Source organism: Balearica regulorum, chromosome 20 (genome assembly GCF_011004875.1).
Source record: "Balearica regulorum gibbericeps isolate bBalReg1 chromosome 20, bBalReg1.pri, whole genome shotgun sequence".
NCBI lineage: Eukaryota > Metazoa > Chordata > Aves > Gruiformes > Gruidae > Balearica > Balearica regulorum.
Genome location: NC_046203.1, coordinates 3844262 through 3867046, shown reverse-complemented (window position 1 = coordinate 3867046; position 22785 = coordinate 3844262). Strand labels below are relative to the sequence as shown.

Below are 22785 nucleotides of genomic sequence, written 5' to 3'. Positions count from 1 at the left end.
GAGCACACAACCTTCAGCAGCCTCTGAGTTCACACGTTGCCTGTGAAAAGGTAAATTCAGACACACAGATATGTTCTCAGCAGTTGCCTTTGCTGTTCGTGCTCTGCAAGTCACTTCCCTTTGCATCTGCTATGTCAGCTGGAAGCAATAACAGGAGTCTTTTCCTACCCTCCTTTAAGCATCCTAGGAGTTCTGCTGCTGGGAGGGGCCTTCTCGCTTATTGCCATAAATCACTCTGTTACTGCCACTGTGACCACCAGGCACAAACACTAAATTCAATTCACCCTGTCAGATTTCTACTCTAATTTTCACAGGTTACACTAAGGAGACCTTTAGATCAGTCCTGGTACCTAATTGCCCAAACAACACTGATTTCTCACCTGTTAATGAAGTCATGACATGTGCCGTTGTGCTGGCATGGTTGGCTCACACATTCATTGATGTCCACCTCGCACTGGATTCCTTGGTAACCTGGTGCACAGGTGCAGGTGTAGAACCCAACATGATCATTGCACAAGGCCCCATTCTGGCAAGGGTCTGAATCACATTCATCTATTTCAGCATCACAGTTCATACCTTTGTTACAAAACAGAGAAATATCTGCGTTACAAATCTGGAAAAGAGTATCTGTGCTGCCTGGACTTCTGAGCTAGAACCACAAAAGCCATGTTATCAGCCCAAACTGGCTAGCATAGCGATCAGTTCTAATTTTGACAGAAGAATATCGGGAGTTCATAAACAGCACCTGATTCTTACACGTTAAGGACCTTTGATTTTTATTTGCAAAATTATTTGTCTAGACTTTTGGATTTCAGTCTTCTCTCAAAACTAAAAATAGTTTCCAGTATTTGCGAAGCTTTAGTCTCTTCCATCCAGGTGTGCTGAAATAGCCAATCAGTCAGCACTTCACGAATGACATCCATTTTCTAAGAAAGCCATAAAATCTTGAACTTACATACAGCTCTTAAAAATATAACAAAGGTTTGGGATCCTTTGAGGGCAGGGAGGACAGGGATGGAAAGAGAAGAATCACACTGCTATTCAGTGTTATTTAAACTTTTATATACTATATAGCTCTTACAGTTTTAGTTAGACATGGTACTCTTCACTTGTGTTGCGTTGCTATTAATCAGATCCAGTGTTCTACATCAGAGGCAGTTGCATTTGGGGAATGGGAAAAGTGACCTCTACCTGCTTCTCCAAAATATTGTTCCATTTGTTTAAATAATATTTGCAACTTGATTTGAGATACCTACGAAAAAAGCATTAAAGCAGTCCAAAACACTAATTACAGTGATACTAGATATTAGTAAGTAATTTTATTATGAAATGCTATGAAAAATTAGGTGTTAGCTCCAATATTACTAGTCAAGAATAACAGCAAGTCACACATTTTTGGTCCAAAGCCTCAACCTTCCCTGATAGAGTAAGATCTCCTGCACAACATCTATTCAACTTTCATACCATACTATATTACATCTCTTTGAGTTGTCTGTGGCCTGGCATCACCTTCAAACCTTAGTCATTACAGTGGCAAATGCCAATTCATCTAATCTCCCCTTCTTGGCAAAGGCTCACCACACAGTGGTTGTGGCCATCCTAATCCTGACGGAATGTGGGCCCCCTAATCTGCTGGTTCAAACCCGTCAATACCCACGCAAAACTTCCTTCACCCAAATTCCAGCTGCAAGCACCAGGAAACAGCCTGGCCTTGTGAGCCAATGGTACTAGAACCACTGGATGGATCATAACACAAAGCCTCATATTTGACATCAGAACAACCTGGAGCACAACAAGCTCCTCCAGCTTCTTGGGTCATTTTATCACTTCCTTGGCAAGGGCATCTCACAATCCTGAACTGAGGTTTCAACATAAAGACAAAAAAGAAACTGATTCGCAAAGATAGAATTATGCTTGATACTCGAAATCAGTAGTAATCTTAAGGCCTACAGAGAAATTCTGCTTTTTTTCTCCTTCACCTCTGTTCATTTTTATCAGAGAGTGAGTCAGCACAAGGGACTGCATTCCTGATGTTGTAACTTCTCCTCATTCCACTGGTAATCAGCAGCATTCCTTCACAGCAAACTAACTCTTTAAACACTTCAGTCTGTGACAACGAGGAAGGCTGAGAAAGTTCATGTGCTAGGTGGTACCAGGCAGACATAGGCGCCGTACAATTGCATTCCACTCTGATAAGCAGAGCTGGAGAAACGAGAACCCCCCTGCTGCCTCCCCCACAGATAACTCACAGGTGTAGATTACTCTCTGAGTCACCATTAGCACAGATACACAAATAAGAGATACTTATGTCACATGCCAAAAAACATTTGCTGGGCGTGAAATAATTGGAAAAGCAATCTCCGACTAAAGCCACTTTGTTCCAAAAAGACTGCTTCCCTCAGAGAAATCCTGCAGGACTGGACAAAGAACTACAGGCCAGAGAGTGTTTCCAGGTATAACTTATCTCTGCCTAAGTATACATTTCCTGATAATAAATCTCTTTTTCTTGTATATCTCCCTTAATTTCATATTGAGAGCTAATCACATCTACTTTGTATCTCGTACTCAAGTCTCAGACAGTCCACCCACTTCCACTCTTAGATCCATGTCTCTCAACACCCACGCCATCCACAGAAATCAAAGCCTCAACTATTCCCCAGGAGCCACAACAAGAAGACCTACACCATTATTCACACACAGTACCAAACGCTCCAGAAATATGAGTCGTGCAACTCATGAGATTTAGTCTCATTGCTGTAAAACAACAGCTTCTCAGGACAGCTACTAACACTACAAGACATAGCAGCAGGCAAATTGTGGAACTACATGCACAGTGAGACATAACCCAACCACCCGGCTAGTACATGAGCATGAAAGGTACCTGTGTAGCCGGGGACGCACTTGCACAAATAGTGATCCATCTCATTCAGGCAGGTGCCATTGTTTTTACAGGGCCGAGACGCACACTCGTTGATGTCTATTTCACAGTTGTATCCTTGGAACCCAGGCACACAGAAACAGCTATACTCATTCACCCTGTCTCGGCAGATGGCTCCGTTCTGGCAGGGGTTGGAGACGCACTCATCAATGTTGTCTCTGCAGTTGGCCCCGGTGAAGCCAGGCTGGCAGATGCAGGTATAGTTCCCAGGACCCTCGACACATGTCCCGTTATTTAGGCAGGGGTGGCTAGAGCACACAGAGCTTTCTGTTCGGCAGCCTTCTCCATTCAGTCCTGTTTGGCATTTACAGGTGTATCCATTTACACTATCTACACATTCAAAACGAGGATCTGTACAAGGGTTGCTCTCACACTCATTAATATTAATGTTACAATCAATACCTGTGAAGCTAGGCATACAGATGCACTCATATTCCAGGAATCCTGGAGTCCCGTTGCAAATCATATGGGCAGGACAGTCATGTTTAATGCATGCGTCATAGAGGAGTTCACAGTTTACGCCCTTGTAGGCTACAGGCTCCATGGGGCAGGTGCACTGGTAACCCCCCTCCAAATCCATACAGCTCCCACCATTTTCACATGGGGATGAGGAACAGCTGCTATCATTTTCAGAGTATGAAGTTCCTGTGGAGAAAACAGACTTTTTGTTAGTCAGCATTCATAGCCCTAAAGAAGAAAGTTCTTCTGCTGATCACCACGTACAACTTGGAGATTGCTCACTGAACTTCCACACTGCAAGGGGCTGTTCTAGCCATTAGCTGAGAAGGATACTGAGGAATCAAACATTTACTGTAAGGAAGACAACACAACATGCCTTCATATGATGGCAACCAGAAATTTCTTGCTAAGTGAGGTGACTAGATCCCTGGGTTTTAGGAGGAACTCACAAACTATTTTTCTTATTGTTAAAAAAAAAAAAAAAGTGCTTATTCATCCCTGAGTCACTTTGAGAGCAGTGAAACATATCACCTTAAATCCATTCACAAGATGAACTTTGTGTAAAATTCAATGACCCCTTTCATCAGTAGGGCACAGGACTCGTGCTTGGAAATCCAGAGAGGCAGACAGAACATTTTGAGTTATTTGCTGTGGCTCTTAATGTCCCAGCTGCTCCTTCTGGGGATATAATTTTTTCTCAGCTAATCCACTAGTGATTTGAAGATGCTGCCATGAACAATCCAACCCAAACTCCAACCTAGCACATTTCATGCACTCCCTAATTACATCGAGCAGCTCAAAGTTTGATAACCACTGGCCAGGCACCCTCTCCCCACAGGTTAGACAGGTAAAGTTACACAACAGGAAATTTTTAGGTGTTATGAGAACAGCAAAGAAGAGCAGAGACTGATAAGACTCACTGTACTGATGGTGTTTTAGATCCAAACTCTTAGTATCTGCAGAGCCAAAACACCAGCCTAATACCCAACATACCAGCAACTAATGTTGAGACCAGATTTCCCTAAATCTGGGAGTGTTTGGATGTGATCAGTTTATTCACACCTAGCCACAATGCCTTGCTGTTCAAAAAATGGCAGTGTTTAAAAGGCTCTTGCCCCATTAAGCAATTCCACCGTCCAGAAATGTGATGGGATGTGCCCAAGGGGCTGCAAATTTGATTCATATAAATGAGACTATACAAGATACATGATATAAAAAACAAAAGTGTTCAATTTGGATATTTTTCAATGGAGACGAATGGAAGCATAGGAGGAATCTTCATTTCTTTTCCAAAAGAAATTTCAAATTCACTTTGTGAAACAATCTGGTCAGAGGGCAGAACAGCCCAGGGGACAGGAGATATTTTCCTTGATATTAGAATTAGGATATATGCCCTGGATTCAATAACACTTTCCAAAGAAAAAAGAAACAAAAATAGTATAAAGGGACAAAGGCAATGCAGAGAACTTCTCCCTTCACAAAGGCAGCAGTCATTAGCTCCTCATCCCACTGATATGTAGGAGAGAAGCTGTGGGGTAGAGATACCCCAGACTGATTCCTGCGTAAGTGTTACGAAACATCCAAACGTGGAAGTAACTCTGCAAACAACTACATAGCAGATGTTTTGAAAACTTCTGTGAAAAATGGCCACAAAGCAGAGGTAAAGCTCATGAAATAGCAAATGGTAGCTGAGAAATAGCTACTGCTTCTGCTGAGCCAATCCTGGCTTTGCCTAGCATTGGAAGTCAAACAATCGGGGTATTTAACCTCAGGTTTAGACGCCATTGTGTAAGCAGCTCTTTGCCCTTTTTGCTGCCTTCTCTATGTAACTACGGGCCAGCCGGTGACAGGAATCAGTCTCTGGGAAACTCCACAGAACTGCAGGTGGAGAGTGGGCAGTTACTCTGACACTACCCACCGCTCACCACCCTTGGCCCTCCCTGTGTTATTGCTAGCTGAGGAATGTTGTTTTAACGTGCCATGCTCCATGCTAAGGATTTGCCAGGATCACACACCACAGCATCACTTCTCAGCTGACCTTACACATTCTCTCATTCATGCCATCACTATCCCAGCCCATTTTTGGTCATGTTTGCCTTGGTCTGGTGCACCTTCTACACACCCAGTAGTTAATCTGTGTCAGTGGTTTTCTATCAACTCACTACCCCATCAGCTCCTCAGTCTCTTTGTACCTGAAGGTGGAGGCATCCGACTTCAGGGCCTGAAAGGGATTTATAGAAGACTTTGGTTTACAAAAGCCTGCCCCTGCCCTGACCTCCCCCAAATTCCTCCCACCAAAAGACTGTAGTGTTTCTAAGTCTTCTCTCAAGAGGCAGTGTTGATGGGGGAGGGAGGGTGCTCAGAGATTTAGACAGCCCTTTCTCTTCCCAGCATCATCTCTATGGCCCACCCCTCCCCTCTCATGTGATGCTGGGGAGAGTTGCTGAGCATTGCACTGTCCAGCAATCTCATTATTCTGCCATCAACCCTTTTATTCTCAGATTCCCAGTCAGGCAGAAAACAAGGATGACGGAATCTGCCTGGAATCTCTGTAGCAATTAGAGCAGGAGCCCAGGAAACTATTCGCAAAAGAGCTTTACTAGACAGGAGATATAAGCCTTTGTACGCTTAATGAGTAACCAGTCCCAGCCGGCACTTTCTGCAGGCCAGGGGCAGTCTGTGATAAAAAGAAGAAACCAAGTCCACTGCATGTTCAGAATGACTTCTCTAATTTGCAGACTCCATCTGCAAAGAAATTCATATTTCAACAGAATCACCAAGCACTGCCAGTATAGACATGGTGAAGTCATTTCAAACGCTACATGCATAGATTCCTGCTTCCATTATAAGTAGACAGTCCAACTGCTTCTTGCAAATAAAGATAATCATCAAATCCCTTTGCTATTTCCTGTTTTTGCCAAAGTTCTTTCAGAACAGACATACCTTTTTGTACCTTCCCTATTTTGGTTCATCACATGACTGCAATGCTGAATAACCTGTATTCCATTAATGCCTGCCCATTACAAAAAGATGTGGTGACAAATACATGGCCCCATAGTCACACACAAACTTGTAGACACAACCTGGCCGATCTACAGACAGATGCCAACCTGTCAAGCAAACACAAAGCTTCAGTAAAAAAATCAAAAGGCCCTCTTGGCTTACCAAAGAACATCAGTGTAGGAATACGGAGAACTCCAGTCTCCTCTAAGCTCACTATGATCACAAACAATTGCAGTGGTTAACTAGCTATGTGTACTTATAATCTGTGGTGAATAATTAGTTATGTAGAGAACTGCATAGAGAAGAGCTGAATTCCTGCATTGTTACTGTATTAGTTTTAGCAACTTTCTATGACCAAATACTACCTTAGTTATGTCTGAAAGTGATGACTTCAGCAGGACATCATTTTGGAGGAAATTATTCCTTGTTTGGAACAAACATCCTGAGATAACACAGCGTTGTTCATAAGGCATGTAAGGAGCAGGCTGAGAAGACTGCAGCGTAAATCACAAGAAATGAAACAATATTTAAATAACTTCAAATTATTCTGTGAACTGCAACTTGCAGAAAATTACCCACATGCTTGCCCTACTCAGTGGAGGTTACAGGCATATTAACAACATTAACTCCAAGATTATGTCATATACTCCCCTGTATATAGCATGCCTATACTAATACTGGAATATTTCTCACGGACAAAATAAACCACTGTGTAAATATGGTATAACCCTAATATTCACTCAGTGGCAGTGCTAAGCTTCTGGCTCAATAATTTGCCACAGATGAGACACTAATTCAAAACAGAATTTGTACAGAATGATGTCAGAAAGGGGGAGTTCAGCAGTGAGAAGTCAGTACACCACTTATGACATCACCAGGAAGTTAAACGCCAGGAAATTCTGCAAGAATTCAGTGTACTAATTAATGGGCAACAAAGACTACCACCTAGCTTGAGAAAGAATACGTATGGCCTTTTTAGCTCTGGTTTTGTTATTTTCATCCATCAGTCCTAGGGCATACAATAACAACAATACATTCCCTCAATTTTGGAATAGATTAGTATATTAATGTGAATAACATATGAATATACACCAAATGCTAATAAACATAATCAATAAACTAGCTTTTCCTGCTGCACAATATACCAACCATGAAAACATGTAATTCAGACTATGCTGTTTCATGAAAATGGTGAAAACCAGGTCAAAGAAGTCATTGAATGACAAGAGTTTATAGTTTTCCACAAAAGTAGTTGTTGCTGGATTAACAATGACATTCAGGATTTTTTCCTTTGTTTCACAAGAAGAATATCAATCAGTTATGTTTGCAAGTGAAAAAAACATAGAAAGAAAAAAAAATTGCACTCATATCATCCTGCAACCCTACTCTGAAATGAAACTGGAGAAGACTACAGCTTCTTTGAAGAATATGTTCCAGGCATTTAGGGGTGGATTAGGAGGAACTTCAAAGGCTAACAGAGTCCCATATAAAGCAGTCATTGAGCTCTGTCAGGACAGGTCTGGTTTTACACTTTAAAGGTAGCTGACAAAGATTCTTCCTAAAGGTTTGTGACCTTCTGTATCACTTTAAGGCAAACAAGCTGCATTACCAGGCTTGTTTTTAATAAACGGCTTTAATAATTTTATACTTTATATTGTTACTAAATGATCTTGTCAAAGGGCAGTTGCAACAGCAAGTTTTCTAGCCATGAAAACAGAAATCAGAAATTAATGAGCTGCTGGGCAATGTGAGATCCCCCTGGTAGTAGTTCACTGTCTGTCTCCCTGGGGATCCCGAGGAATCTCTTACTTCAGTTAGCCAGGACAAGATGCTGTTGCACTGCACTGGCTGAGTTGTGGGAGCTGATAAAGACAGCGCGGGAGGAGGAGGTTCTCAAAGAGCTGTAGCAAGGTTTCTGTCCTTTTCTTTAAAAAACAAACAAAACCCCTCAACTTCGTCTGTTCTCCATTATCTCATGGGTGTTGTGAAATCTCAGCCGTAATTTCCCCCACAACAGGAGTTGCATTGAAGTAACTTCTTTCACAGCCTCTCCTCCATGCAGACATGATGTTAGCATTGCTGGCAGAAGGTTTTATTAGAGACCAATTATGAGTTGCTAAGACAATACGCAGGACAAGGACCTTCAGCCATTTTATTACTTCACTGCTTGTGCGATACTGCTTTAGCATTACTCACTGGCTTCTATTTTTTCAGTTCTGCTTTTCCCAAGTTTCACACACCTTGGGAAACTATGATAGAGGATGGATGCCCTCAAGCCAGGGATACACCTGACCTCATGGAAGACGCTCCCCCTCACTTTAATTTTAGCAGGTTGTCATGATTCCCAAGGTCCCCTTAATTGTCACCCTATCCATGCCAATAATACCTGATGTTTCTAACTCCTCACATTGCTTCACTGATAACTACCTTAAAGGTGCTCCTAATGGTCACTTAAAATTCCAACAGGGAAGTGACAGCATTGGGGTTATCAACCCAGAGATTACCTTGTTTCCTTCATACTGAAGGACAATTTTGAAAAGTCATTAATGTTGGGGTTTTTTTTTAAATTATATTTAGTGTTTATTCAAATAGAATAATATAATCTCCACAAACACAAAAGAATTCTAAGCAGAGTCAGCGGTACTTACTGAAAATACCTATCTCTGAATACCTGTTCGTGCACGTGTACTGCACGTAGAGTACATTTGCATCTTTTCACATCTCCTGCATACAATGTCTCAGCAAAACGCTCATAGTCACAGACACAAAGGCCAGAAGAATCAGGATGCCATAATCTTATTTCCTGACCTGGCAAAAAACTTAATGTGATCTTAGGTGAGCGAGTTCCACTTTGTGTATCAGTTTGCCCAACTTAAAAAACAGTTACAAGTATATATTTTCAAAAGTTTCCTGTCAGTAGAAATTATTCAAAACCTTTAATACTTTACAAGTATTACAGAATTAGAAAGTTAGATTTTTCCAGTCTCTATAACATGGAGGTGTTCTATTTCAGCACATAATATAAATATTAGAACTGTCTAGCAAAAGGAAAGGTAATCAAAGGAAAGCGTATATTTTATTTCTGGATTCCCACTGACAATATGAAATATATTGTCACAAATTCCAGGCTCTGAAAACTTTCCCAATTTTACACAATCCAGCTGTGGCTTTGATCACTCCTAGATGCCTGAATCATTTCAGGAAGCAGAGTATACCTAGCAGGAAAAGGTAGGCATATAGACTGTAAAGTCATATAGGTTGTCAGATTGGGCACTTTACCCAGACTAATTACGGGAACATTAATGATAAAAGGAATTGCATCTTTCCTATCTTTGGGTCAATCAGAAGTGGGGCCTTCTAAGACAAAAGGGTGACAAAAGGATGAGAATCAAGTCTGCATATGTCCAACTTTCCTCATCCCTTCAGCTTCTCTCTCCCAGAAAGTCAGCGCAATTCTCATTACCCACAGTCCAGTTTAAAAAAAAGGACAGAAAAACAGAGGATGTAAAATACCAGACTGAAGCTGCAATGCTTTTAAGAGGTAACCAGGCTACACACATGCCCAACAGTGTTTCCCCGTGACATGAACTGAGCAGAGTAAGGAAATGTGCACTCTTCTCCTCAAGGACCTATTACTGTGAAGGATTCCCAAACAGAGGAGGAAAGAGTTTACACACTGCATCTCCCAGCAGAGCACTTTTGTTTTCTGTTAAGCAAGTTGCACCAGATGGGACTCAGGCATATTCTCCTCTTGTTTTAGTGATATACTTTTGGAAAAGACTGCTTCATGCTAATGAGTATTTATATTTCAAAAATTATGACCCATACATGATGTATTAAGTATCTTTTGTGCATGGATTTGTTGTTGAGCTCCTTGACTTCCATGCTATTTTACATCTTGGTCCATCTTTACAACAAGGCATTGCAGTCTTGTGGAGAAAGAGGCTTCCTTCAGGTGTATTTCACCTGCACTACTCACTACAACAACTGGAAAAAGAGACAATTTACAACTAACAGTGAGAACAGCAGGCTTCCCAGCCTGCACCACAATAATAATAGAGCTGGAGGAGTCTTCAAGTGCCTAAACCATCAGTGCTCAAAACCCCAGCCTGATGCAATTCTTACCAGGCAGGCTGTGCTCCTCCTCATCACCCCAGCACATTTCCCCCTAGAGAAAGATACCGAGGCCAAGGGTAGAAAGGGAACCCCTCCGCCTCAAGTATCAGAGTAAAACAACCACTAAATAAACGCTGAATAAAGGAACGGAAAGAGTTATGTCTCCATGACAACAGGAAAGCATGTGCTTATATTAGTAAATCCCTGCTGACCTCTGCTGATCTTTCCCTATCCTGGTCAGTGTAAAGGATTAGTGAAAGGCTACGGGCTGTGACCTGTTCCCAGGATCCACACACCAGGAAGACTGGGCAGGTCTGAAAAGGGGCTTTCATGCCATTCACCTCTCTCTCCCCCACGCTCACTAACTTTGGAAGGATAGCATATCTGCTATGGAAGGTAATGGCAGAATAAAATTAAATCCTCTAGGAAGTACCTTTAGTGTACTTGTCCAGGGAGCATACAAAGCCTTTTTAGGTGGCTTTATGCATTCTAGGGCTTTACAAGCCCTATTTCCTTCTTGACACACAGAGATTAAACCCTTTCTTCCCAGACCTGAGCAAAGCACCTGCTCCTAGTAATACCAGCATCAAAAAACAGGGCCCTGAAATTCTCTGAGACTATTGACAAGCTCATGAAACACTAATTTTTCACCTAGCCTAAAATATTCCATAACCTGTATTCCCATTTAACATGGTAACAGGCATTTTTGACAGCTGCTTTAACAGTGGACTTTTCTATTCAACATCATGGGATGTGGGCATGGGAAACTTTCCAAAATACCCATGTTTGATCACAACTACTAAGCTCACAAGCTGCAGCTGCTTACCACCTCTGCCAGCCATCAGGAGAAGCTCTGTTGAAGTAGCTTGCTCCCACCTACCAGCTGCTCACTCTCCCCCCAACCACTTCCCATCAGCTTCTGTTTGAATTTTCTGGTCTCATGCTCAGGTGATGTCACCATTAGGATCAAGTATATTCAATTCCCCTCAAGATCCTGGTGCCCAGAGTCAAGTTCATCCTCTCCATTTTTCCATAGCAACTATTTATTGTTTTTAATTGCTGTGCAAATAGTATAAAAGGGAGAAATGATACTTCAGTGAAGATGCAGGCTGAGATACTATCTGCTGGCTGAATCTAAACATCATCATCATCATTATGTCAGTTATCAGCTTATCAGATCTGGCAATCTCTGTGAAGCAAGACATGACACTATGACAAAAAAACCCTCAAAATAAAGATTAGATAATCAAAAAGCAATGTTAGCAATCAGCAGGTAGTACCTCTAAGACAATACTGAATAAGTGGCCCAGCAAGACACTATGGATCCTAGCAATGCCTGTAGCATCTTTTAGAAGAGTCATTTTAAAAAGACTCTTACTATTCGTGGCTTTGATATATCTTGCAGAGTTTTGGTAGATTAAGCACACAAGCCCAGTACCTTAGCCAACTACCAGTTCGGATACTAATTTAAAATCCTCCAGTGAAATCCCTGCACACAGTTCAGACTACAGTTTTTCCTACCCAAAGTTTTAGATGGATATTGTGCGTTCATGCCTTCCCAGCCTACTTCCAATGTTGTTTTTCTTTGTTACCACAGCCCAACAAGTTCCAGACCACAACACTGGCATGCTAGATTTTTGGTGTGACAGAGCTTTTTCATGCCAGAGATACATACACAGTCTACTAGCGTAAAACATTCATAAAGAATTTATAAAGGCCTAGTCCACTAGACTTTCATTAAGACAGGCATAAGAAGATGTGGCTTAGTTTCCCCTTGTGAATTATGCATAATATTTACCACCTCAAAGATGCAGAATGCTGATTCCTGGCTGTGTCCCACCCAGCCTGCCCAGTGAATTGCTGAATGGTGCCAAACAGTGAGCAGCAATCCACAGGGATGGATTGTAGTGCCAATATTATGGGCAGAGGCATTAACAGCACTCATCAGAAATATCACTTCAGGGAATTAAACTTACTCTTAACACAGAACAAATAGCCTGCTAGCTCGTTTACATTATTTGTTCACTGTTTTAACACAGATTTGAAGATGTAACTCCTATTATCACGCTTCTAGAACTTAGAAAAAGACAGGAGCTATAAATTCGTGTTTTATGACAGTGTTGCACACATTGCCACAGTAACTCTTTGATCTTCTGTGCTTATGACACCCCAGTATTTTCCCTTAATAAACACTCCTCCAAGCTGACCTTCACAGTTTACATATTCTCTGATCTCTCAGCCATTTCCACAGATCAAACACTGAGACAGGGGGTTTCCTGTGTATTCAGTTAACCAGATTGAGTCACAAGCTTTAATTTCCAATTCTTATTTAAATATACTGACAATCAACAAAACAGCTGAAAAGATCGTATCTCTTTGTTTCCATGAAGTGAGTAAGATTTAAACTGTCCGTATGTCCGAGCTAATCTCAAGAACTTGCATTAGAGCAGATAGCAAACTGCCAGAAAAAAGGTTTGTCTGCACACGTTCTCTCTCAACAGGCATCCAAAGCATTTTCCAGGCCAAAAGTATGTGAATTACTGTGCTCATTGCTGGCCAGAGTTGTGGGAACAGAAATGAGTAGACACTTGGTTCTGCCCTCCAGAATCTCCTTCAGAACACAACAAATTAAGCTGAGAGCTCTTCTGCCCATTACACAGACAGCAGCAGTAAAACTGGAGTCACACGCAGAGCCTGTACCACTGTCCCTCTGGAGTTTATTTTAAATAACTGGGGATAGTGTGGATCTGGCTGCAGGATGGACTTACGGATACAGCTTGCAACAGGCCATCTGGATAATCAGAATTTTCTGAAAAATTTTGAACAAGTAACTTAGCAACTCTGTGCTTCAATGACATTTAGACTCAGATAAAAGTAGTCATATACCTCACAAGGGCAAGAAAAGGCATTTCTTTATGGCCTTAAAATTCTACAAGTGCTACATAAATACCACCATTCACTACAGTTAAAATCTGGCAGAATTCCCCTTGCAAAATAGGAGCAGGTGTAAAGACTATGGAAATTACCGCTTCCCTTGAGCTTTGCTAGCTACATCAAGACACGTCATCCACCTGCACTCCAAAAGAAAACAATATGTTCTCAGTAAATCACTGTTCCAGAGAAGAGTTCTACCCAAGAGTGAAAAGCTATCAGTGCAATGGTCAAACAGCACAAATCCCCAGAAACTTGCCAGCTCTCTGGCAGCCGCATGCTGAGCAATACCATGTATGCAGTGGGCCTTCCTTTTGCACAATACAAGCCACCATAATTGCCTCACACTCCAAACCAGTAGCTATGGTTACTAGATACAAAAGACAGTCCTGCTGCTTCCCTGTGGCCAGAGGAATTCCAGGCACTTGGAGCAAATGCACCAAACAAAGAAGCTGGTACAAGGAAAAAAAAAAAAAAAATCAGACAAAAATCAAACCATATTTTGGTTTTCATATTCATATTCTGAGGTGATCAGAGCAAAGAAAATTTAGAGAGGCTTCAGAGGGGAAAAAAAAAAAAAAAAAGACTGTTGGGGAATCAAAGGAAAAGCTGAAAACTTTCTCCAACTCTAAAAATAGTACATAAACATCACCCACTAACGTGAGAAAATGCCAAAAGCAGCGTTCAGCAGATATCTGCAGAGAAAAGGTACTTTGGCTGTACTTTCTGCATGTTCTCCATATTTTACCTCCGCTTCTTCATGTCATTGATCATTCCTGTCCTAGCTCAGTGGAAACCAAACAGGACTTTTGTGTACAGATACTGGCCTGGCAGTGCCAAGGAGAGGATAAGGAGGACGGTTCAATCCCAATCATACTTTCCAGTAAAAGGTTGGACATGTTCCTGACATGACCTTATAATCCCTAGATGACTAAAACAGATGTCTAGGCCCAGCAGATCTCCAGGCACCCATTCCAGAAAAAACAGAGAAATCTATTTTTCAAGGAGCATAAGAAATTGTCTACAAGGGTGACTTCTGGAGCCCAAAGACATGTTCACGTCAACTTGAAGAATCCCAGTGTACTCAAGTATACTCTTTTGCTATAAAGTAAGTCTTCGGTGTGGAAAAACCAAAACAAAAATCTGAATCAGTGTAACAGACTCTTTTGTTACCTCATCACTTCTTGCACTTTCAGGATGGATCTGCGTTATTCAAAATTTCTAAGTGAGAATACTCATGTACTGTCTTCTTCCTCCATATTTTGTACCAGAGGTATCTGGCACTTTAACATACTAGTATACTCCCCCAGGGACACTCCACTTTTGCCTAGATGTATTTCCAAATCACATACAATGGAAATAAAGCTCTGTGTTTCTTCTGTATGGGCACAACTGTAAAGTTCAGAACTTTTCAATGGAGAAAATGGTTACTACAATAGTTGAATACTTAGTTACGTTAAAGTGCACACACTTTTAGCTCTTGTGAATAAACGCATATATACATGTGCACATGGAGAAAGACGAAAGGAGACAAGAAATAGAAAACCATATCTAGAATGAAATGTCTGGGTTTTATTTTCCAGACAAGAAGTTTTCAGGCTTCAAATTTAACTGCAAGAGTGACATTTTGTTCAGTTCCTTTTGCGATACAAGGGCAGATCAGATTTGATCCAAAGTTACTGCATAGTATCTGGGTAAGAATCAGGCACAGAAGACAAACACTTACCCCAAAATAAGAGGAAAAGTGGCAGCAGGAGAGCAGCATTGTACGCCCTGGATGTAGTTTTCTTTAATTCCATGACAAGTCTAAGAGTGGCTGTTCTACAAACCTCAGGGGAGAACCACAAGTTGGAAGCTGGCAAATAGCAGCTCTCCCCACGTCAGGGACCTTGGCGGAGCCTCGGCACGGCCGGCCCTCGCTCCATGCCCGGCCGCGTTGGGCACTAGCACTGACCCAGTGGACAGAGTCCCTGTCCGCTCCGCGGTGCTTCCCTCGTGCTCCCGAGCAAAGGGAAAACGCTGCCTGGATCGCACGGACTGAACTGCGCCGGATTTGCAGGCACAGCAGCTGCGGGGCGCAGGCCCGCGTCTGAGAACAGCCGAGGCTGCAGAGGCAGTAAGGAATGGGAGCGCTGGGGGAGTCACGGTACAAGGCCAAAAGGAAGAAGGACCCTGCGTGGGTTTTGTGCTTTCCGATTTTGAACTTCCCCTGCACAATGAGGAAAGCGCACCTTGTGTCTCCTCCCTAGCAGCACCAGGAGCTCTGAACTGGTTTGGGGACCCTGGTGGCCAGGGGTCATCTCTAGGATGCAGGCTTCTCTATCAGTTCCTATTTCCAAACAAATTCCAGATAAGGATCAATCACAATTTTCTGATAGAGGCTGTTTTGTTCAAAGAGAAAATAAGACGCAAGACACAAAAAGCACACTGTTAATCCCAAAGAGCAGAGGTAGTCCACATGACTCTGTACTGCTCTCTCTTGTACATCATGACACGTGTGAACCCACAAGACATACGAACCCACAACATGCATAAGAACCTTTTTCTGCCAATGAAAGAACAGTTACGGAGATCGACAGAAGTATCTGCACAGCACAAGCACTAAATCACATCCCCACCTTTAGATGCATGTGTTTACAAGTGGAAAAAATTATCAATGTCCATTGTTTTATGAGAATAACTGGAAAAAGACAGAGTCCACACTCAGTTGTGACCTACTAAGTACCTCTAAATCCGCATCACAATTGGATTAAATTAACCGTAATGAGAATTACGTACATTGCCTCACCCTTCCACTGACAACTAAAAATAGAAGGCAGGTAAGATGTCACATAAATTCCTAGTCTAGACAAGAAATATGCAAAATAGCAAGAAACTGGTGCAGATAGGCCTAGGCTGCACATGATGAAAACAGCAGCAATCCTACAATGAGTAATTTACATTAGGTCAGCATCCTTGCAGAGCGGACAGAGGCGGATGAGCCACATGCAGGGAAATGGGATAGTTACTGCATTGGTTTCACCTTCAGTGCAGAAAGCAGAACAGTCACAGCAAGTGCGTTTTCACCACCAAAATACTGCAATTCAGGAGCAAATGGTTCATCTCACTATCCTGCCTTGGAATGCTCCAAAGATGATATATCATGTGTTATCAACCTTATCTGGACCACCCTGCCCCCACTTTCATCTCTGGTGTCTTCAGTCTGTTTTCTCAAGATCAGCCTCAGTATTAGTTTCTTGCCAGCCATCTGGAACTCATTTCTGTCTCCTTAGAGTCTCATTTTGCTGTCAGGGGACTTAATCAAGCGCTGACATGTGCAGAATCTTTCTACTCTGAAATTTTTTGCCTCACCTGTGTAAATTATTCTTCTAACAACTCACCTTCTCAAAGCAAAGGAAATACATATGAATCCATTGCACAATTAACACTGCAAGAAACCACCACTCTTCCTCCATTGAATACAGCCACTTCTGTGAGTTGACAAGTGCAATACTTCACAACAGTTGGGAAATAAAACTATCCATGGTAATTTATGTCTTATGGCTTTAGGTCTACCTGAAGGACACACTCAGCTTTCATAAAACAGAATTAGCGTGACAAATCCCCACACATAAGAAAGTGGAGGTCCTCCCACAGAGGCTTCGGTCTTGTGCAGCTCTGCTGCTACTGCTGTGCAGCCTGTGGCACCTGATGCCCCTGACAGGGACAAGAGCGACCAAAGATTTGTTACACACTAGCTAGACTCAGAAAAAAGCAAAACAGTTTAGCAGAGGCTGAACAATTAAAAAGCTCCAGAGAGGAACATTCTTGGTGTCTCTCAGTATATTTGAGACAATGTCTGAAGCTTCTCATGCTACTGACTGCCTTTTACTCTGGCTTCTTCATTTGGTCTTTCTGTCAAGTTAATGTTGATGGGTTCAAACAACTGCTAACACAGCCAATATGTCAATAATATAATATTACATGTGCAGGAATGCTATGAATGGTACCTTTTTGAAGGTACCATTTCATGCATTTGTCACAACAGGGTTTGGATCTGAGCAACCTGGGAAATGGCAGTAATATATGGTTCTCAGCCAAAATCTTCCACAGACAGAGGTGAGACTCGCATGCCTGTACTGTTGCCAGGACACATGTATCGTGAGTTCTAGGGTTGGAGTAGGTTATGAGGGATGATCATCTTGAAAAAAGTGTTCATTTTTTCTCTATGACCACTGTTAACTGCTGGCACATCCAAGCGGTCTGTTGGGACTTAAGGCTCATTTAATGTCACTCAAAACCCAAGCTAACAAAGCTCACATAGGTCAAGACATCCAACTTCCTTGTAATAAATAAAGTACCTTAATCCAGTGTCTACCTGTGAGGCTATTTAATTTTTTCAGTGTTCATGGTTGCAATTTTGAGATCTTTCCAGCACAAATGGCAGACCATTTCAGTGCTGGACCCCTGGGCATACAAAAGCCAATGAGGGTACTAACCAGCTTAGTCCAATTAAAGGACCCTAATGCAACTCTGGTAAGGCCCTGATTTGTTAGGCTTGACTACATTTCCAAAGAAGGAGCACAATTGGGTGGATTTGTTATCTAAAGCCTAAGCTCCAAGTCCTTAGTCATCCTTGCTAAAGCCTTCCCGAAACTGGCCATGGTTTATGCTACCTCCACATTGCTGCAGTCCAACGTCAGTATAATCTGCTCTTTAACATAGTATTAGAACTAGAGCCAAAGGACACAGCTGCTTTCGTCTGTGTAACACTCATTACAAGAGTCTTAAGGACAGCATAACAGCAAGGCTTCTATTCTCAGCCAGCAGGCAGGAAACTGCAAGCCGGAAATGTGTGCCATGAAAATTGGGCAGCAGTAGGCAAGCTGGATTAAGAGAAAAGGGGAGAGTGGTCTGGGGTACTCAGCAGAATCTTTCTGTCTTCTTATTCTATACTTTTTTGTATACTTTTCACAAAACAATCCCATGCATTTTTCTACAAACAGTTCAGAATGAACTGCACTGCAAAGTACCTAAGCAAAACAGCCTGCGTTTTCCGTTCAAAGAACAATGTATGCTTGCATGTGTTTCACAATCTTTCCTCACACAGGGCTTAAAATAATGCTAATATTACAGATCAGGTGGTACAGCTCGGATGTGTGCTATGATGGCCAATATCACAGACAGAAGCTGGTAAGAATAAAGGCATTCCTATCTCCTGCTATACGCTCATATTATACCTGCTTCAGAGGAGAGCACCTCACCCTCTCTCCTTACAGTTCTGGAACCTCACCACTGAATACAAATCTACTTCTCTGAATTGAATGATGCAAGCTAACAGCATCAACATCTTCTGATTTTTTTCCCCCAGCTTCATCGTCTGAGCATTACTAGGCACATAAACAAAGGAGCCCATACTATAACAACAGCTGCAGAATTAGAACTTGGGAAGATGAGCTAGTTAAGAAACAAACTTCCAGTTCCACTCAAAAACAGTGTGCAAAAAATGACTGCTTCAGTACACTCCTCACAATCACTGCTGAAAAGCGCAGGTATATTTTTAAAAAGTTCAGGTTTTGGAATTTAAAGCCTACAGACTCACAGGCCAATTCTGTAAATGGAAAAGTTCAAATACACTTTGGTGATGTAACGCTTGAGGCTTCTCCAGGATCCAATTTCTAACTTAAAATTGGCTTTTTCCTGTATTAACCAAAGTTATTGCCCTCAACAAGCATTGTTACCACTTTTCTGGCCGCTAGATGTCTCTTCTGCACTGTACAAATTCAAGCAAAAGCCATTGTGTGAAAACAGGAGAACTGAAGAGAAATTCATGTGTCACCAGCGCCGCCAAATCAATGCAACTAGACACATCCTTAAATGCTGTAGCACTGTGCCAAGCAGCGCACTGAACACTATTAGACCTATTGCAACATCCACATATCAGAAGAGCCAAGGAAGAGTTTTATTTGTGAGTCAAAACTTTAAAGTTGCTATTAAAATTTGGCAAAATCACACAAAATTACAGTCTCAAGACATCCTAATTGCACTTTTTAGACACTATATAGTTTTCTATCACTGCTAATCAGAACTGATGGCAAGTAAATCATGCTGCCTGATAAGAGTATTGAGCAAATGACAATGGTAAGTCCTAGGTAGTGACGATGAAACACAGTCAGTACGACAAGAAATAGCAGAAAGGTTGTTATTTCTTGCTATGCAGTAACTCCATAGAGCAACGTAATGGGTGGTCAGAGTTCTGACCCAGTCTCAGTTTCCTGGAGCACAATAATCAATTTCAGATAAAACTGTAGTGTTGAGGAAGAAGCGGGTTGGCAGTTCCGTAGGACAGAGGCAGAATGAACTTTTATTTAAGAGAATTTCATAGGAAATATCTGTGGGTTAAGACTGAATATAGCATACATATCCAACATGTAGGTTTGGGGTCAAGTCTTCCCATACCTGCAGCTCTGCAAGCCTGGCCATCAGGCGCCATCCTGTGGCGATGGCCTCTCGCTCTTGTGATGCACCAGCGACCGGGCTCAAACGCACGATTTATGTCAGGCACACAGCTACAAACAGCAAACAAAACCTCAGTGAAATCCTGCCTTAACCGAGAAACTGGGACAACACCAGGTACTCTTAAAAGAATATCACTTCTACAGAGAAATGACATCTTAAGCCAAACTTTTTCTAATCAGTATCCCCAGCAATTTCTCAGAAGACTCCTGCGAACTAAGGGAGGTCCAGGGTTAGGATTTGATGGGACAAAATTGAAGCAGACTTGCCTGAAGTCTGAAATCACCTACTCTGCCTTGCAATATTGGCTGCTTGGGCAGACATCTTCATGACATTCCTAATCCCAAAAAAGAACAAATTGTAAGAACCGTAAGAAGAACGCCCAATACATGCATAGTACCTACAGCTTCAACATATGAGCCCACTCACAACATACGCAGACTAGGCCATAGTAAAGATGGGGCCATACTTCTTGGAAGTTATCTCTAAGGGAAATTACAGAAGTCAGGCTCTAACCATGTATGTACCCTTTGATCTATGTGAGACCCTGCTGGAGTGCTGCAGGTCAACTTTAAGCCCCTTTGATCCTCTTCCACTGCCTACAGCTGCCTTGGTGGAGGTGAATCCCTTCCAAAGGGCCTCTTTTGGCAGATGGGAAGATGAGAATGTTGATCAGCTAACAGGAAACAGCTAACAGTGTAAAAAAGCTCTCAGCAAGGTTTTCTGCAGTAAAATGTTATAGCAGGAAGAAGGAGGTGCCCAATACATTGCCTGGATCTAAGAGCATTTTGAAGTTGTGTTGACATTGAGAGGGCTTTTTGCCGCTGGTTTTGTCAAAACGATGCAACACGCTTCTCAATATCCCTTTTTACTACGACTATCGCTGCTTAGAGGGAGCCTCTCACGCCACCGGAGGGCAGTGCTGGGCAGCGTTCTGACCTACCAGCCTAAAAACAGCTTTGAAAGGCAACCTTCTGAATTAGCATATGTTTGTTGCAAATGTCTGTATTACTGGCAACCCTGGAGTCACGCTGGTGCCTAGGGCACTTACCAGGCTTCAGGGGAAAAGCTAAATGCTCAACCAGAACCAAAGGAACCTACAATCAGAGCCAAAGTAAGGGAGCTATGCCCTGCAGCAGAGCCTGGGTGAAAGGAACTTTGTAATGCAAAAGTTTGTGCTCTGGGAAGGCCAAACACAGGGGTGGGGAAGAGGAAATGTTGGAAAAGCCTCCAGCTGGACCTGAAAAACAAACACATCTAGCTGTGCTATGTGAGCTGTGTGTTCTGAAGCAGAGTCTAGCTTCAAAGTCCTGCATACGACATCTATCTCTGCCATGGAAATGACACCTTTGAATAGTGCATAAAGCTGCAAACTCTGCCTCATTTTCCTTCCAGATGTAATCTCTGTAGTCTCTCACAGACTTCATGCACACAGTCTGCTCTGTAATGAGGCCTCTGGGAAAAACTGGACATTCTTACCACAGCAGGTGGCAGGAAATAAAATGGATGCAGACCGTGGATGTGCCAAATGTTGAGCAATGAGTAATTTTCTCCAAGAAGCCAAAGATGTGGGGCTCGCTTTTGTGCATTTGCACCTTAATCAACACTCCATTCAAGAAATATTCCTATTACCTCTAAATCTAATCCAGGTAATTAAACAGAGACATTTGTCAATATGAAGGCAAGGGAAAATTCTACAGAAAGAGCCCTGTATTCAATTTCCTGACTCACAAGCTGGGGATATTGTCCAGCTATGTTCAATATCTTCGGCTTGCACACTCCTGACTTCCTAGGCCATGTTTCACACCAGTGAAAGTATAACCACTGACTGTGCCACAGTGACAAAGAGTAGCAAACATCTCCAAAGTTAACTTCTGTTCTAAGAAGTCACAGACTGAAGTTGCCACTTGAGTTTGTTTTCTTCACAGAGACCCCAGCACAATGGCCTTACCTAAACCGGGAGTGTGAAAGTTGCTGGATCTGCTATTACATGGATAAGAGGGTCTGGCAGCCTTGCCAGGATTACTGCAGCACACCCTGGCATGTCGGCAGACATTTCATTTTGCTGAGATGCTAAATCCTGGTGTTTCCATCACCATCCATTTGTCAGACAGCTTAACAAACCTTTAAGAACAACAAATACAGATATTTACATAATTGTTAACAGCATTCAAGCTTGTTCTTATAGTCTTTAAATGGTGCTTCATCCCAATGTCAGTAACGCTGAATTTGTTTCATAATTAGGACTTGAATAACTAACTTGTCATGACACTGGCAACAATTCTTCCAGTCCTGCTCTGTACATGTAGGCTCCTCTTTAAGAGAAGAAAATATGATGTAAGTCAGCAATCTTAACTTAATAAGCATATATACTTGTGCTCCTGACTGTTTCCTCCTGGCACAGAAAGGTTTTGATGATGACCAACTACATTACTACTCCTTTGGCAGCACTAATGTTATATCACAACAATCTGAGCTGAGAGACAATCCCACATTTAGTTAATACTCTATTAGTACTGCTGCATTACTGCAAACTGAAATCAAGGACTAGGAACCTATACAATTAGGTGTTATGGAAACATACATTACCTGCTGAAGCCAGCTCAAAATTGGTTATAAATACAACAGGTGAATTATACCAATATACTAAGTATTTTCCCAACTTCAGAATAGTGAAGGTTTATGAGTCATCAGTTACAGGTCTTAAGATATCAGTAATCTCAAATCAAACTTTATTTCAAAGACATGGTAAAAAAAAACCCGCCAAAAAACAAAAAACCCCAACCAAACTGAAAAGATATGCCCACCTTAATTCCATGACTCTTGCAGACTTAAATCAGGCC

At 42.0% G+C, this 22785-nt stretch overlaps 1 protein-coding gene across 7 annotated transcripts in view; it reads right to left on the bottom strand.

The window, feature by feature from the left end:
• The window catches only part of CRB2 (crumbs cell polarity complex component 2), a 41718-nt gene extending 26322 nt beyond the window's left edge, over positions 1-15396 (bottom strand). For 2 of the 7 annotated variants that reach the window (XM_010303859.2, XM_075772389.1), the window contains exons 1-3: positions 15174-15395; positions 2882-3583; positions 381-576 (exon numbers count right to left, since the gene is read on the bottom strand). In XM_010303859.2, the coding sequence (XP_010302161.2) occupies positions 381-576; positions 2882-3583; positions 15174-15246 (971 nt within the window). In that variant the 5' untranslated portion in view covers positions 15247-15395. Of the gene's footprint in view, positions 1-380; positions 577-1081; positions 1209-2881; positions 3584-6765; positions 6891-15173 lie in introns of those variants that run through there. The other 5 variants (XM_075772386.1, XM_075772385.1, XM_075772390.1 and 2 more) reach the window with 5 other exon arrangements.
• Positions 15397-22785: the final 7389 nt, after the last annotated feature.